Here is a 17301-nt window from a genome sequence, read left to right as displayed (position 1 = left end):
TGTGGGTTTGACTTTGCAGGAGTTGTAAAGAAATCGTAGCTTTGTCCGCATTGCTAGCAGAAGATACAGCAATCTTTTCTCTCACTTGGTCAAATTCATGCAACCGATGGTTGCCCCTTCTTCATCAATTTTATTCATTTCATTGCCAATCACTGAGCATGAAATTAGGCCTCTCTTTTGGAACTCACACAGGCAACAAGAATAACAACTGAAGTCTGTTTTGAATGTCTAAATTCTCTGCAGTCTCATTTGTTGTTGACTAAATTATAGTTCCACTCAGATACATTGGAAGTGCACATATAGCTGAACCACTGTAAAAGTTCTGCATCTTCATACATAACTCTGTGAAGTCACTTTGATTTGCACCTGGAACCCAGTGCAGCAGAATTAAGAACTCTTCATTTAAGAAGTGCGGATAATGTAGATTTTCTGAGTCTCAGCTTTCTGCCAATTGTGCTGTTTTTCAATACAACATGGTCTGCTTCCTGCAGAATTTTTTGTTTCACTTGCTGATCTATGCTGTGTGCTTCCTATTGCATGACAACCCTTTTACTGCTTGGAACTCAATGTTACTGACACTGGCCCTATTTAAAGAATGTAAAAGCACATCTCAACATGGAATGGCACTTGTTGATGGAATCTAGTTTTTCACACTGTTGGTGTCACAATTTTTTTCCTTGTTGATGGTGATTGTTGAGCAATTTTATGCACAAAGGTCAGCTAGAGAAACATTAGGAAAAAACATTGACAGTTCAGGTCTAATGAAAAATGTAATGATGCAACAGACTAGAAAACCGTTTGCAATTCATTCTGACTGAAATTTTTTAACCAGTAAAACATATATCGTGTACATTACTGCCCGTACCGATATTTTGCTAGTGTTAATGAAATGTTCACCTTAAGTGATTTCATGTTAAGCATGATGTTTGACATGTACATTATTGTTCATTATTATTAAGTAAAAATATTAAAAAGCAGTAGGATTAGTAACACATTCTATAAAACAGCTGGTTTGTGTGTCTGTTCCTTAAGAAAGAGTGTACTTCTTTTATACAAAAAAACAAAACAAAAGTGCAGGTGAAGTTTCAGCAGCTGTATAGTGCTAACTAATGTAATTGAATGTGACATGGAAGTCATAGAAATTCAATGTGATGGGTAAAAGCTAATGTCCTGCCATGTAGAACAAGTAAGAGGAAAGGGTGAGTGTTATATTTCCAAAAACTAGAGTAAAGTTTCAGCCCCTTCAGATTAATGAATGTTGGGGTGAACAGGTCTTTGAATACTGTTTCAGCAATGTGAATTGGGAAACATAAGCTTGTTGCATTGACAGTTTACAGGCCACCATCATGATCTTAAATTTCATAACGCAACTGTAGGCAGCTTTAGTAAGACCATGAAGACTTAATTGGCGAGTTGTCTTTTGCGACTTGTGAGAAGCTACTAACCAAGGACACCTAGAATCACCAATGTCTGCATTTGGGAAATGTAACACAGTACAATTCCCCAAAAGAACTTAATGCACACATTGAAAACTTGGCTGATTTGGGAGCAAAACTGATAGTGATCTATCTGGCCATCACAGTAAAATGAATATTGATCAGTTGTGTTCAAATCATAGGAGGAAAGTATTGTCATCACAGAATTAGAGTGAAATTACAGGGCAAATGTTATCAATAGGTATACAAGGCAGACAGTGTGGATGGAGAATTAAACTTTGTGTTAATAATTTTCCTAGTAATCTTATTCTCTAAAAAACCATAATACTGAATAGAAGTAAGAGCAAGAGACAAATAACTCCCTGGACTTAATTATCTTTCGCAAGGTAAAGAGAGCTCTACCTACTTCGAAAGACAAGAAACTGTGCATAGTGAAATATTCTGGTATACTGTCTGTAGTTCACTATCAGATCTTCCTTTGTGTTCAGTAAAGGTCTTTGTTCCTGGCACAATTTGTTCTCATCCCAAATTGTGGCTATGCTTTTCTGGTGTTGGAACTGCAGTATCCACTTGACCTATTGTATAGGAAGCCTGGGCTCATGAGGTTGCAAAATCATTTTTAGGAAATAATTTAATTCTGCATTTATTGTGTATATCCATGGTAAACATTTACCATTTTTCACCGAGTAAATGCTCACAGATGAGTGTGGCTGCTATGTCTAGATCTACATCTGTTCCTTGAAAAGCACTGTGAAGTATAAGATTAATATCTATGGTTAGACCTATTTAATATGCATCACACTCCCTTTATCAATGTTCTGAGGTGAGTCACACAGTTGTTTTGAAAGCATCACCTTTATAGCATGATTGGATTTCTGTGGTATCCTAGCAATGGATTCTCTGGTATCATAGCAATGGACTGACTGCTGTACCTACAACTGAACCAATGTGTTGATTCCATTGGTATCTCCACATATAGCTACACTCAAGAATTTATGAGAGTAGCGATAGGACACTGTGTTTCTCATCTTTGTGAAATACACTATTTTAATCCTAATGTTTGAAGTTAGTTGGCAATGCTTACACCAGTTCAAAATTCTATCTAGATACAAGCTGACACATTCTTTCAATTTCTTCATAATTGACACAGCTGGTAATTATGTGCCTGTACAATTGTGGATAGTTTTGCCATTTTATCTGTCTTGCCTGTGGAACTGAGTCAACAATAACTAAAATGGTAAGCTGCAGTTAATAAATATATTAAACTCAAGTTCATCAGGGTTAACATCATGTGTAACTGCTCATGTAATGAGCCTTGACATGATGCCTTAAGTCACAAACATCACGAGCTTTGTTGTGGGATTTCACTGTGTCATTTAAAGGACAAGAACTCCACGAGAAATAGCAGAAAGCTGCATATGAATCAGGAACATAAGCATTGCAATTTGCTGTGTCTTTCACTTTTGTTGTGGGAAGGTTGTTCCAATGAGGCATCTTGGTATATTCAGTGTTCGAACTTCCACTAGCAAAGTCTTCAAGAACACATTTGATGGTGGCTTGGGGATTGCGGCAACTGATAGGGGTGTTACTTGATGTTCTACACTATCCCAACAGAACGAGGTAGAAAATATTTGAAATCTAAATCCACCACCACACTCACTGGAGAAAAAACATACAGGAAACAATAACTGTCAAAATAATGAGACTTGAGACTTTCAGAGCATCAGCTACATACACCCTAACCCATGAATCACATGTAGACTCAGCCCCTGATGCAAACTTTGATGCTTTTGTGGTGGAACCACCAAATTCCACAGCAAAAACTCTCAAATTGTCATCTCCCTAATGCCTTGTAGTAATAACACAAAGCTTATCATTGGTTTAATTACTCCTATACTGCAATGGAACATTCATGGTTTGATAGCACATGTAGAGTAAATGAAACTTTTTAGTTGTAGAAGATCACTGTATTTCACGTGAGTCGCTTCATAAATGTTCCAGTACTCACATGCTGTCAGGGCACAGTATCTGACTGGTTGACACTGGGGGGGGGGGTGTAAGGGCTGGTGGATGGACAACCTGTTATTTGCTGTGTGTGAGGCATAAGTGAGGGCTGAGGTCAGACCCTAGCTGTATGAATTCTTAGGGCAGTTATTCAACAATAACAGTAGATTTTGTTTTGACTTGCCAAGGTCCTCTTTGCAAGAAGCATTGCTAATATTGTCCTAAAATATACAAATCATTTCATTTGTAGGAGATATTAATGTCAGTAATACGCAGGTGTATTGCCAGCATCTTGTGGTGGGTTGTGAGATAAGCTATGTCTTCTGAATACAAGTGCTAGAATTTATTTCAGCACAGTTATTTATTTTCTCACAACTTATCTCTAAGCCTGCTTCATTATAATTTTAACCCACACACATGGGCATGTCAAAAGGTCATTTAGGTGAGTACCACATAGAGCAAACAGAGGATTGTTTTACCATCTAGTGATATTCAGAAATTGCTTAAATCTTGTCAGACCATGATAATTGCAAGGTAGATTCACCACACTGTTGGAGCACTTGTCCTGTTGTGGAAGCAAGTGTCAACTCACAGTATTCACCTCCTGCCAAGCTTGGTGATAGTTCCAATACTGTTCATCTACAGTGAATATTTAGCTGTCTACATAATTTCTTTCGTCAGCTGGCTCAACAGAAATGTGAGTAGCAATGAGGATTTATTATTGTTGTGATAGCCCATAAAACTGCTGTATCAGGCAGGAACAAATCTAAACACCAGAGGGGAGAAAAGGAGATAGCTCAGACAGTGTGGATGTAATCCCACAAGAAACCTAGATAAGAATTTTTATTTTCAAGTAGTGCTACATAACAGCTGAACTAGTAGGAAAATTTCAGCGTTATGTGAGAAAGCAATCTTGCCTCCTCTACTGAACCCAAGGGAAAATGATACATTGCACAATAATTACTGTAATGTCGCCCACACCAACTGTAAGCCAAATTACAAAAAAAGTTCGATCAGCATGTGGCATACCTGGTCTGTAGAATCCAAGAAAATATGCACTCACATCCAGCGTACATGTGAAGGATATTGCTCCACACTGAGAATGCGAATGGCTTTCCATAATCCGATAATATGTTGGAAACATGTGTTATTGTGGCTGTGTACTCCTTGTATGTGTGTTCATGTGTTCATAGGAGTGTTTGGGGAAAGTTAGTGCCTGCCATGTATGCCATCTGTAAGCTTTGAAAGTGGGAGGTGTTTCCAGCCACTTAAAGGGACACCAGGTATCTACTCTTACAATCTGTCCTATGTGGAAGCAACTGTATAAGGAATATACCTACATAGGGCATACACAAAAGATGTGATCATTTTAAATTCAGCATACATTACTGTAGTCAGTGGGATATAATATTCTACAATAATCTGGCGATACTAGACAGAAGCCTATTTTACTGTGAGTTTCTCTTCATGAAAGAAGAAACATGGCGTTAATGACAGAGCGTATAACTGCTCTGTGCAATGTAGTAATTAACTGCAAAGATTTTTATTAATCACAAAGAAAAAACTTTTACTGTAGTCTGATTAAAACTACTTGATAGCTGATGTGTCACTTGCCACTGCAGTGTTGCTACATCCACTATCAGCTACTGCTCGGTTATAGGCAACACACAAACACAGCTGATTTTAAGTGACCTATGACTAAACTGTGGCAGATGACAGGTTTTATCCTTGAATTTAAACTCTTGTCCTAACCTTACCACAACTATGTGATCTGTAGTATACCCAAGAAAACAGTGATCAACAATCTGCAGCACAATTGAGATCATGATTTTGTTCACAGCTTGTAAGGCTAGACCTCTATGAGCGAGCTCAAGTCAGAAAAATTTCTTTATATGTTTCCTTGCATAGCAATCTTCTGCAGCAAAATTTCAGTTTTCGATGAAAGCAAACTGTAATTTCTCACTGTCATTGGTTACTTGAAACCATAAATCCATCAAAAGCAAAACAATCACAAGCAGCAATCAGGATAGAATAATATGTGCATGCTCCTATGCACCCACAGCCATATCCACACTCAAATGACCTCATTGGGAAGCTCAAAGATGTCCATTTCCATTGTGATGGAATGGGGTAGCTGCAGGTGGAATTGTTGGACCCAAATATCACACAGGTAGACCATTCACCTACTAGCATTACTTGCTCACAAAAGACTATGGTAGGATGGACTGTACAAAATTCTATTGTTCTGGCAGAATGTCATTACAATTTTAAATCACTTACATTTACTGAATAAGTTATATGTGACGCCCATACATTTTTAACTTTCGGTTTATAGTACCTGATTTTGTGGATTGTGAAATACTGTTTTTTTGTATCATGTAAATCAACATTTAACACCTCTTTCCTCCTTCCTCAGTTTAATTCAAAGTGCTGGTGACAGCTGTGACATTTCATATCAAGAAACATTACATCAAGGAGTAGTCGATGACAAGCTGGAGATAGATGCAGAGAAGTCAACAGATTTCAGTATGTCTTATAACTATACCAAAATACGGACTTCGCAAGAAGACGGCTTATGTGGCACGAGATTAAGTTGCAGCATCAGGGAAAAGGAATTCCATAAGTTTAACTGTAGTTTCTGCCTACAGAGCTTCCCTTCAAAATACAGACTCATAATGCATATCTTCATCCACATTGATGGTGTGCAGGCACCTTCATATGTGTGTAAGTCATGTGGTGAGGTATTTCCCACTGATGACTGCCTGAAAGAACATTTGAGAATGAGTGAGGGCGACCAAGCATTATCTGCTGCCAACAGTGAGAAACCTGAATGTGGTGATGACCGTGAAAACAATATCTCCTTGGAGTGTGTACGAGAAGGAATCGTGGAACAGGCTGAGAAGAAATCTTCATCCAAGGAAACCAAGAAAACTTTAAAGAAATCCTTTAATGACATACATAATACAGGTAATGTTACAAAAGTTGCAGAGGAACTCGAAAGATGTGACGATGGAATTTTATGTAAAAGTGATAATGCTAATGTCCACACTGTGCTAAATGCAAAGAGAAATCACAAATGTGATATATGTGGTAAATTCTTTACTCTGTTACGTAATCTTAAGAGACATAGCTTAATACACTCAACCAAGAGGCCCCACAAATGTGATACTTGTGGCAAATCTTTTAATGTATTGCGTTATCTCAAGAACCACGTCTTAATACACACTGGTGAGAGACCCTACAAATGTACACTTTGTGGAAAAAAATTTATTTTATCTGACCGTCTCAAGGCACACGAATTAATACACACAGAAAAGAGACCCCACGAATGCGATGTTTGTGGAAAATCGTTTACTCGGTCGGGCATTCTCAAGAACCATTTATTAATACACACTGGTAAGAGACCCTACAAATGCACTGTTTGTGGAAAATCTTTTATTCAGTCTGGCAATCTCAGGTTACACGAATTAATACACACAGGAAAGAGACCCCACGAATGTGATGTTTGTGGAAAATCGTTTACTCAGTCAGGCCATCTCAAGAACCATTTGTTAATCCACACTGGAAAGAGACCCCATGAATGCGGTGTTTGTGGAGAATCGTTTACTAAGTTAAGCCATATGAAGAGGCACATTTTAATACACACTCGTACGAGACCTTTCAGATGTACTGTTTGTGGAAAATCTTTTACTCTGTCCGGCAATCTCAAGTTACACTATTCAATACACAAAGTAAAGAGACCCCACGAATGCGATGTTTGTGGAAAATCGTTTACTCAGTCGAACAATCTCAAGGTACACAAATTAATACACACTGGTAAGAGACCCCACGAATGCGGTGTTTGTGGAAAATCGTTTACTCAGTCGTCCCATCTCAAGAATCACTTGTTAATACACACTGGAAAGAGACCCCACGAATGCAGTGTTTGTGGAAAATCGTTTACTCAGTCGTGCCATCTCAAGAATCATTTGTTAATACACACTGGAAAGAGACCCCACGAATGCGGTGTTTGTGGAAAATCGTTCATTAATTCGAGCAATCTGAAGGCACACGAACTAATACACACTGGTAAGAGACCCCACGAATGCGGTGTTTGTGGAAAATCGTTTACTCAGTCCAGCAATCTCAAGGTACACGAATTAATACACACTGGAATGAGGCCTCACGAATGTGATGTTTGTGGAAAATTGTTTGCTACGTCGAGCCATATGAAGCAGCATATTTTAATACACAGTGGTACGAGACCTTACAGATGTAATGTTTGTGGAAAATCTTTTACTCAGTCTGGCAATCTGAAGGTACACGAATTAATACACACTGGAAAGAGACCTTACAAATGTAGTGTTAAAGGTAAATGCACTCCTGGAAATTGAAATAAGAACACCGTGAATTCATTGTCCCAGGAAGGGGAAACTTTATTGACATATTCCTGGGGTCAGATACATCACATGATCACATGATCACACTGACAGAACCACAGGCACATAGACACAGGCAACAGAGCATGCACAATGTCGGCACTAGTACAGTGTATATCCACCTTTCGCAGCAATGCAGGCTGCTATTCTCCCATGGAGACGATCGTGTAGATGCTGGATGTAGTCCTGTGGAACAGCTTGCCATGCCATTTCCACCTGGCGCCTCAGTTGGAAAAGCGTTCGTGCTGAACGTGCAGACCGCGTGAGACGACGCTTCATCCAGTCCCGAACATACTCGATAGGGGACAGATCCGGAGATCTTGCTGGCCAGGGTAGTTGACTTACACCTTCTAGAGCACGTTGGGTGGCACGGGATACATGCGGACGTGCATTGTCCTGTTGGAACAGCAAGTTCCCTTGCCGGTCTAGGAATGGTAGAACGATGGGTTCGATGACGGTTTGGATGTACCGTGCACTATTCAGTGTCCCCTCGACGATCACCAGTGGTGTACGGCCAGTGTAAGAGATCGCTCCCCACACCATGATGCCGGGTGTTGGCCCTGTGTACCTCGGTCGTATGCAGTCCTGATTGTGGCGCTCACCTGCACGGCGCCAAACACGCATACGACCATCATTGGCACCAAGGCAGAAGCGACTCTTATCGCTGAAGACGATACGTCTCCATTCGTCCCTCCATTCATGCCTGTCGCGACACCACTGGAGGCGGGCTGCACGATGTTGGGGCGTGAGCAGAAGACGGCCTAACGGTGTGCGGGACCGTAGCCCAGCTTCATGGAGACGGTTGCGAATGGTCCTCGCCGATACCCCAGGAGCAACAGTGTCTCTAATATGCTGGGAAGTGGCGGTGCGGTCCCCTACGGCACTGCGTAGGATCCTACGGTCTTGGCGTGCATCCGTGCGTCGCTGTGGTCCGGTCCCAGGTCGACGGGCACGTGCACCTTCCGCCGACCACTGGCGACAACATCGATGTACTGTGGAGACCTCACGCCCCACGTGTTGAGCAATTCGGCGGTACGTCCACCCGGCCTCCCGCATGCCCACTATATGCCCTCGCTCAAAGTCCGTCAACTGCACATACGGTTCACGTCCACGCTGTCGCGGCATGCTACCAGTGTTAAAGACTGCGATGGAGCTCCGTATGCCACGGCAAAGTGGCTGACACTGACGGCGGCGGTGCACAAATGCTGTGCAGCTAGCGCCATTTGACGGCCAACACCGCGGTTCCTGGTGTGTCCGCTGTGCCGTGCGTGTGATCATTGCTTGTACAGCCCTCTCGCAGTGTCCGGAGCAAGTATGGTGGGTCTGACACACCGGTGTAAATGTGTTCTTTTTTCCATTTCCAGGAGTGAAGTTTCCTTAATGGAGCAGTCTCAAGGAACAATAATACACACTGAACAGAGACCACACAGATTCCATGTTTGTGCCAAATCGTTTTCAGTACTGGGTCCTCTGAAGGCTAAATTAATACATGCAGGAATGATCCCCTACAAATGTGATACTTGCTGCAAATGTTTGTCTCACTCTGTTAATCTCATTACTTAGTACAGACCGTTGCATCACCGTGCAAATGTGGTATTTGTGGAATATTTTTAATCACTAGAGTAACCTCGAGATACAGCTATCACTACACACTGACAAAAGGCTACACAGATGTTATTTGTAGGAAATGTTTTACTCTGGTTTATCATCTTAAGAAGCATGCAATAATACATGGAGACCACTGAAAGTACTGTTGTGGTCAGTACATGTACACATGTTCAAAGAAGACTACAAGTGTGTTATGAATATTGTTCACATGTGCTACAGAGGGGTCACAAAAAATGAGAAATCCATTTTTTGCAGCTTCACATTGGAAGAAGTTGCATGCAAAATACAACTTATGAAGTACAGAATTGCAATTTTTTGTCATAAATGCTCCATGCTCTAATGATCTGGCTACCACAAATTGATGCATTGAGAGAGATCTTTTACTCACGAGTAGAAGTTCCATGCAATAGGCAGGACCCCATATTCAAGAGAATGTACCATTATGTTGCTAAATATTTCAAAGAAACTGCCATTTCAATGTTCATGAAGCTGTATGCACTACCCAGGCGACAACACAAATATTTTTATTACATACCTATCACTCAGGCTACTCATCTCAACAATGGAGAAATATAAAAAAATGTCATGATTATGCAAACATGTTACTGAGGTATGTCTTCTTAATGGTAATGCTATTTGTGTGATCAATAATCTGCACACATGTGAACTTTCTGTGCTAGTTCTCCATTAGGAAATAACTGATGGTGGCAAGTATGCAAAGATAAGGCAAAAACGATAATTATCTGCCTAGTAGCGTTTTGATTCATCTTAAGAATGCAACAGTGCTTATGTAAGGTATGGACTCATTAATTCTTTAGTTTTCCAGCAGTAAATTGGACTTCATGTGTACACACATCTCACACAGTTCCCATTAATTGTAGGCTATCGGTTTGTTGCAGTGTAGTTCATGTGCATTAGCATCCCCCATTCGTTTCATCATATGAGATGAGCTTGGTCGGAAAGGCAACAGTGTGAGCGCTCATACTGCTCAAACCATTGCAGTGTGATTCTGACCTTGTGATCTGGACAGTTATCCTGCTGTAAGATGTTGTCATTCTCAGGAAATACATGAAGCATTAAGTGATGCAGATGTTGCAATAATGTTCATGTTCTCCACATCTGTCATCGTGCTTTCAATTATGACCAGCTATTTCTTGGCACCTCATATGAATATCCCCCATAGCATGACATTGCCTCCACGTTCCTCCACCTGTTGTGTGGTGCATGTATTGAACAATTGTTCATCTGGATGATGGGATGTCTGGGCATGACCATTGACCTGGTCCACAAGAAATGTTACTTTTCACAACGTGACAAATCTTTATAGGTATGCAGTCCAATCTCAATTGTCCCATTTGTATTGCTATTGTAACTGCCAATGTTGTTAGATCAACATGGGAATACAAAGCGGTTATATATCTTGGGGCTTCATGTTCAACAGTGTCTGCTGAATAGCTTGAAACTCTTCAGCCTGCTCAAGCATTTTCTCCTGTCTACACAGATTGTCATCTATCCCCCTTTACAGAGCAGCTAGGTTCTGATCTCCTTGTTCTAGATAACGCATGGGCATCCTACAACCTTTTGTCAATTTGTGGTTTCACCATCTGTCAACGATGTTCCATAGAGGCTCATGATAGAAGCATCTGAGCAGTCAACCAGATTCGCTGTTTGTGAGATGCACTTACACAGGCACCAGGCAGAACCATCTGCTCTTTGGCCAAATTGTTTATGCCAGTTTTTTTTTTACACATACTGTAAATAGAATGATTACCCATTCATGTCTGGTTATAGTTTCATTACTGTGTGACATAACCACAGTGCCACTGGGTAGGGCACACTCCTCCTAGGAAAGTGGGTATAATCATTTGGATCAACAGTGTATCTTGACACAAGGGTCTTATGTGTAGTCATTCAAATTTTCATGCTTTGTTAAATTTATGCCAATGCACTGTCAGTTTAAGTGACACATTTCATGTGAAAAATATTTTTATTTCAGAGCTCTGTACACAATTCTGAGTTAATGAAGATTAATTTTATGCCTCAAATCTTTTAATTTGTCTATTTTTAAATATCATGTAACTACTGTACAAACATCAGTGGGAAAACTGTCATCATGTAGTGTCAGATAATAATTCCAATTGTTTGTATAAACAAGGACAGTTGAAATAACTGTGTGGTTACGAGAATATGAATTTAATCCAAATGCATAATTTTTATTGTAATAAGTTAATTTATTAAATGTGCTTTCTTTCTAATTGCTTTGTTTTAATTTGATTATTTTAGTTGCCTTTCATCTGCTTTAAACGTGATTTCATAGTGTGTATTTTCCATAATTTCTCTGAGTAAAGGTGAGGTTTTCAGAAATTTTCACTAATGCTTGGATATTTTTTTTTTTTGTCAGTTTTTTTTTCGATTTCCTACAAATTTCTTGTTGGTGTAAGGTATTTTGTTTATTAAGTTTTGTTATACTTTTAATAATTTGAAACAGTTGTTATTAAGTGATAGGCATTTTTGAGTTTTGCGACACTTTCAGCTGTGTGGCTTTTTACTGAAATGAGATCGTATCTGCCATGATAGTTCTTGCAGGATAATAGTGTGCTGCTATAGGGGCTGTAATACTGCATGGGTTTTAAATATTTAGGGAATGATGATCTATTTAAAGTTTGTGGGATCCTATTCTCATACACACTCGATAAGAAATTTTGGTTGTGACTTGGCATGAAATTGCATGGATTTGAAATTCTGTCATTCTCCTTATAGTAATGTTGTTACACTATTGTCGAGCTACTTAATTGCATATTTGGTACTATGCTCTTTGTTGATGGTCTACTTCAATCATGACAGAAAAATATTTTGTTCTCTCAGTAATGCTTGCTGAGACAAAAATCGTTACCATTATTATTCAAGTAAGATCAGAGCCTTGAGTTCACAAACTTATAATGCTATACTCATGAAGCTTAAATTCTGGATCGTAATTTATATTTTAATAGTCTCCTCACTGAAAATAAGGTTGTGATGATTCTGAAGATTCTGAATGGAAATTAAGTAAAGTATCCCACAGTGATTTATTAAAATGGGATTTCAAATAATAGAAGGCAAGAACAACATTGACAATAGTACTTTGTCAAAATAAAGTGCCATTCATTGTCGTAATGTGGTAATTATATAATACAACCAAAACAAATGTCATTATAAGTAACTGGTTATTACTGCCATCATCATATGATGTTCCTGACCACTTTTAGATGTTTTCTGCTGAAATATATCTGGCAAATGCCGTAAAGGCTGTAACGAATACCTTCACATTATCACCATTGCACTTAAAGCTAATATGGGTGGCATTTGCCAACCAAAAATTCTTAGGAAAATCAGGTAGACACGATTATTGTTGCCTTGCACTCCTGTCCAAAATGGTTCTTTTTAAAACATGTATTGTTAGATATCTGTCAAATACTGTTAGTGTTCACTTGATTCCAAACTGAATCATAAATCAAAGTATGATTCTAAATATTCTGTAAGCAGAATTTGAGTACTTTTTGCTTGAAATTACGTGAGTGGATTGAGTTTGTTGGAAGATGATACAGGTGTCATTTAAAGCTAAAAAAGCTACTTTTCACTAACATTTAAAATTCTGAAAATAGTTTGCAGATTCATGCCACTTATTTGGATTCTGTGTGTAAGTATTCCTGCTATTAGATTTTTTTATGGTTTAAGTTTAATGTAGCTACGTTTACTAGGGGTAAGTTAACTAATGTGCCACATAGGACTGCAGGTGTGAGTCATCATACATTTATACCCATAAATTTGTATAAGATGGAACTAGGCAGTTGCACATTGACGCAGTTTCATAGCTTTGGCTACAGCACATGAGAGTGATCTATGCAATTCATACATTGTCTCATAAAGAACAGATTGAGATACACCAGTTTCCCCCTGTGGTGTTTCCATTAGTTAAGTCTATTTAATTATACTCAGGTTAGTCGATTTTCAACAAATATTGCCATAAACCATGCTATGGTACATTTCTTAAGTATTTGAATTACTACAAATAATTATCTCTTCAGAGTTGAGGCATCATCTAATAATAGGGTACATGAAAGGAGCCTCCCTGAAGATTGCAATGTTTTATGATAAATACAGAGACATGAACTGCAATCAGGTGTACCCTGGGCAATGTCAGAGTTCAGCTCAGAATGACCTGGTGGCTAATCATTTAACACCAGAATTATTAGAGATGTCAAATCAACGCTCGTTTTTGGACCAATGTTGACTATAATATCTGTGAATATTGAGGGAATACCTCAATGCAAGCAACAAGTCTTGCAAGACATGTGCCACACTAAGCACTGTGATATTTTGTTTGTTCAAGAAATATATAGAGATACCCAGCAGAGACGTCCTTCTGTTCCTGGAATGAAACTGGTTGTTGAAACACAACATGCACATTATGGAAGCGCCATCCTTATAAGACCTGACCTTGAAGTCTGTAGAGTTCGTCAGTCAGGTGATAACAATATTGAAATTATTACTGTTACGTAACTGTGGAGTCACATCATCATATAAACCTCCAGCAACAGATTTTTCCTTCATCCTACCTGAAAATTTTATTACAGGGAAAGATTCTATTGTGATAAGTGATTTCAACAGTCACAGCCATGTTTGGGGGTACACTCAAGAGGATCAAAATGGTGAGGCTGTCCTCATGTGGGCTGAAACTTTCCATCTCACTCCTTCATGACAGAAAACTGCCTCATTCTTTCTACAGTGGACGCTGGCTATAATCCATATCTGCTTTTTGTTAGTGAAAGTATTTTTCATACCTTCACTAAATCCGTCTGTAAGCCCATACCGAATGCACATCGACCTGTTATGTGTAAAATGCTCCCACAAGTAAGATCTCAATAAATCCCTTTCAGACGAAGGTATGTCTTCAAAACGGCAGATTGGCAGTAATTTTCAAAATTATTAGCTGAGAAAATTGTAACTACGGATCCTGTGATAGATCAATATGAGAATTTTGTTAACGTCGTTAATGCCTCCTCCTGAGCATCAATTCTATGGGGATGCAGAATGAACTATATCAAGGGTGTAACACCTGAAATGGCCTCTTTTCTTAAAGAATACTACATGAAGTTTGAAGAAGATCCTTTTAGTGAAGCCACATCAAGCCTTGCACAGAATGTCCTCTCTTTAATATCTGAGGCAAAGAGAGAGGAATGGATACAATTGATGGCTGAGTGTGACGTGAGTAAAAGTAGCCAAAAGGCCTGGAGGCTATTACATCACCTGAGTAATGCTAACACTCAGGTCAACGCATATGTTAATGTTAAACCAGATCAAATTGCTCAGCAACTCCTCATTAATGGCAGATCAACTAACCGCAGAAATATAGAGAGGGAACAAAAAAATGGCTCTGAGCACTATGGGACTCAACATCTGAGGTCATAAGTCCCCTAGAATTTAGAACTACTTAAACCTAACTAACCTAAGGACATCACACACACCCATGCCCGAGGCAGGATTCGAACCTGCGACCGTAGCAGTCCCGCGGTTCCGGACTGCAGCGCCAGAACCGCTAGACCACCGCGGCCGGCAGAGAGGAAACAATTATTCAGGCAAACAGATAAAGAGTATAGTATCTTATTTCCTCCTTTCTCTCTCAAAGAATTGAATTCAGCCCTGAATAAAAGTAATAGGGACGAGCAGCAGGATAGGATGACATTAGAGCTGAGTAAACCGAGAATTTAGGTCCCATTAAAATGCTTTGGTCACTGGAATTTATGGGCAACTGTATTTGAGAATGCAAGATCCCTAAAGTATGGCGAAAAGCAAGAGTAATTGCCATACCGAAACAAGGAAAGGATAGGAAAGATCCCAAAAATTATAGACCTATCTCTTTACTCTGTCACCTCTACAAAATACTGGAGAGGCTCATTCTTCAGAGAATCATTAGAAAGGTGGAGCCCCTTCCAATACCATAGCAAGCAGCTTTTAGAGAAGGGAAGAGCTGCACATCTCAAATATTAAACTTAACACAATATATCGAAGATGGATATGAAAATGGTTCATTACAGGTGCTGTATTTATCCATCTATCCACAGCTTATGGTACAATCAACCATTGGCTCCTTCTGAATAAAGTTTATGATATAACTAAAGACTTCACATGCATGTGCAATATTAGAAACCTTCTGCAGAATTCAAAATAATTTTATTGAATTTCAGGGTAAGAAAAGTAGGTGGAGTAGTCAGAAAAATGGGCTGCCACAAGGCAGTGTGCTAGCACTGCTATTATTCAACATCTATACCTACGATCAACCTATCCCTGAAGGAACTGTAAGCTTTATTTATGCTGATGACTGCAGTATCACTACTCAGGCTGACTGTTTTGAGACTGTAGAAGATATGCTATCAAAATCTTTGGAAAAATTCACTGTTTACTACTATGAGAATTACTTGAAACCTTATCCTGCAAGACCCAGACCTGCGCTTTCCACATGAAGAATGAACAGGCAAATAGATCCTTTAATATATCCTCGGGGTATCGTTCTTGAAATAATTCTACTCACAAATATCTTTGAGTAATACTGGATAGAGGGCTAACATATAGAAAGCATTGCCAGAAACAAAGTGGCAGCCAGAAATAACACAGTGCGAAAATTGACAGGTACATAATGGGGTGATAAACCATGCACTGTGCACTAAGTGCACTTGTTCTATGTTGTTCCACTGCTGAATATGCATGTTCAGTATGGAACAAGTCCAATCATGCCAGGAACGTAGATGAGGCTCTAAATGAGTCTTGCCACATTATCATGGGTTGCTCAAGACCTACTCCTGTGGACAAACTCCATTGCCTCACTAGCATAGCTCCTCCTGAAATGAGACGTTAGGTAGCTGCAAGATACGAGAAAAGTAAGGCCACAACAAAGGAAACCCATCCATTATATGAGGCTGAAATCAAGAAAGAGCTTCTTGACAACAATTTTGAGGCTCTCGTCGAGAATCCACATGTCGCAAGGATCTTGCGATGGCGGGAGGAATGTCGGTATTTTGGAGAATGGATCGCTCCAAAGGAAGAACTTCCTCCTGGATATTCGGAGAAGTAGTCAATATGGAGGTCTCTCAATAGATCACGATCAAACACAAAGAGATGCCAAACCAATCTTCAGACTTGGGGTTTCTCTGAGGAATCAGTTCTTTGACAGTGTGGTGTTGAGCAGACTAACAGGCATTTCCCCTCATTGTTCCTCATAACCAACCACCTGCACTGTGCATGATCTTATGAGAGCTACACCAAATGCACTTTAAGTGTCCAATTTTTGGTCTCCTTTTGTGTAAAATTATGTCAACACTTATATATATTTTTAAAGTTTCTGATAAATAAATAATCTGACAATAGTAACATCAAGGGAAAAAAACTATATCATTTGGTTTTAATGCCCAGTGAAAAAAAGGTTATTCATATGTTGGTGGAGGACACATGACAAGACAGCTTTTGGTACAGTGATATTAGCAACGAAATAAAACCCAGTAAAGTATCCTTTGGTGGTTAACCAGATGGAATGCCACAATCATAGCATTAACTCTCAGCAGTTTGTAGGTACAAAGATGCACAACATAGTTAATACAAACCCAGTTTGATATTCCTTCTGACAAGAACAGGGAAAGTAAGAATATGGTGGAAAATACTAGTACTCTGTTTATGAAAATTAGCAAACACTAAAAGGATGATGGATACCAACAGCTACAAGAGTTGTGCCTAAACAAAAAGAAAAACGAGTGAAATCCTAGCATGAAATCTTATCAGCATCATTTGTGGGAATATAGGAGCTG

The 17301-nt window shown here is 39.3% G+C and overlaps 1 protein-coding gene across 13 annotated transcripts in view; it reads left to right on the top strand.

Annotated features, from left to right (window-relative positions):
- LOC126108118 (zinc finger protein ZFP2-like) overlaps nt 1-17301 on the top strand; it is a 205158-nt gene that overhangs the window by 50445 nt on the left and 137412 nt on the right. For 3 of the 13 annotated variants that reach the window (XM_049913362.1, XM_049913360.1, XM_049913358.1), the window contains one exon: nt 5857-5925. The exons of 8 other annotated variants lie outside the window; for them this stretch is intronic. In XM_049913362.1, coding sequence (XP_049769319.1) covers nt 5857-5925 — 69 coding nt within the window. Of the gene's footprint in view, nt 1-5856; nt 6408-11462; nt 11706-17301 lie in introns of those variants that run through there. 2 more of the 13 variants (XM_049913364.1, XM_049913363.1) reach the window with 1 other exon arrangement.

Source organism: Schistocerca cancellata, chromosome 11, assembly GCF_023864275.1.
Source record: "Schistocerca cancellata isolate TAMUIC-IGC-003103 chromosome 11, iqSchCanc2.1, whole genome shotgun sequence".
NCBI lineage: Eukaryota > Metazoa > Arthropoda > Insecta > Orthoptera > Acrididae > Schistocerca > Schistocerca cancellata.
Note: the sequence above shows the minus strand (reverse complement) of the source record. Positions and strands in the feature narration are given on the sequence as shown.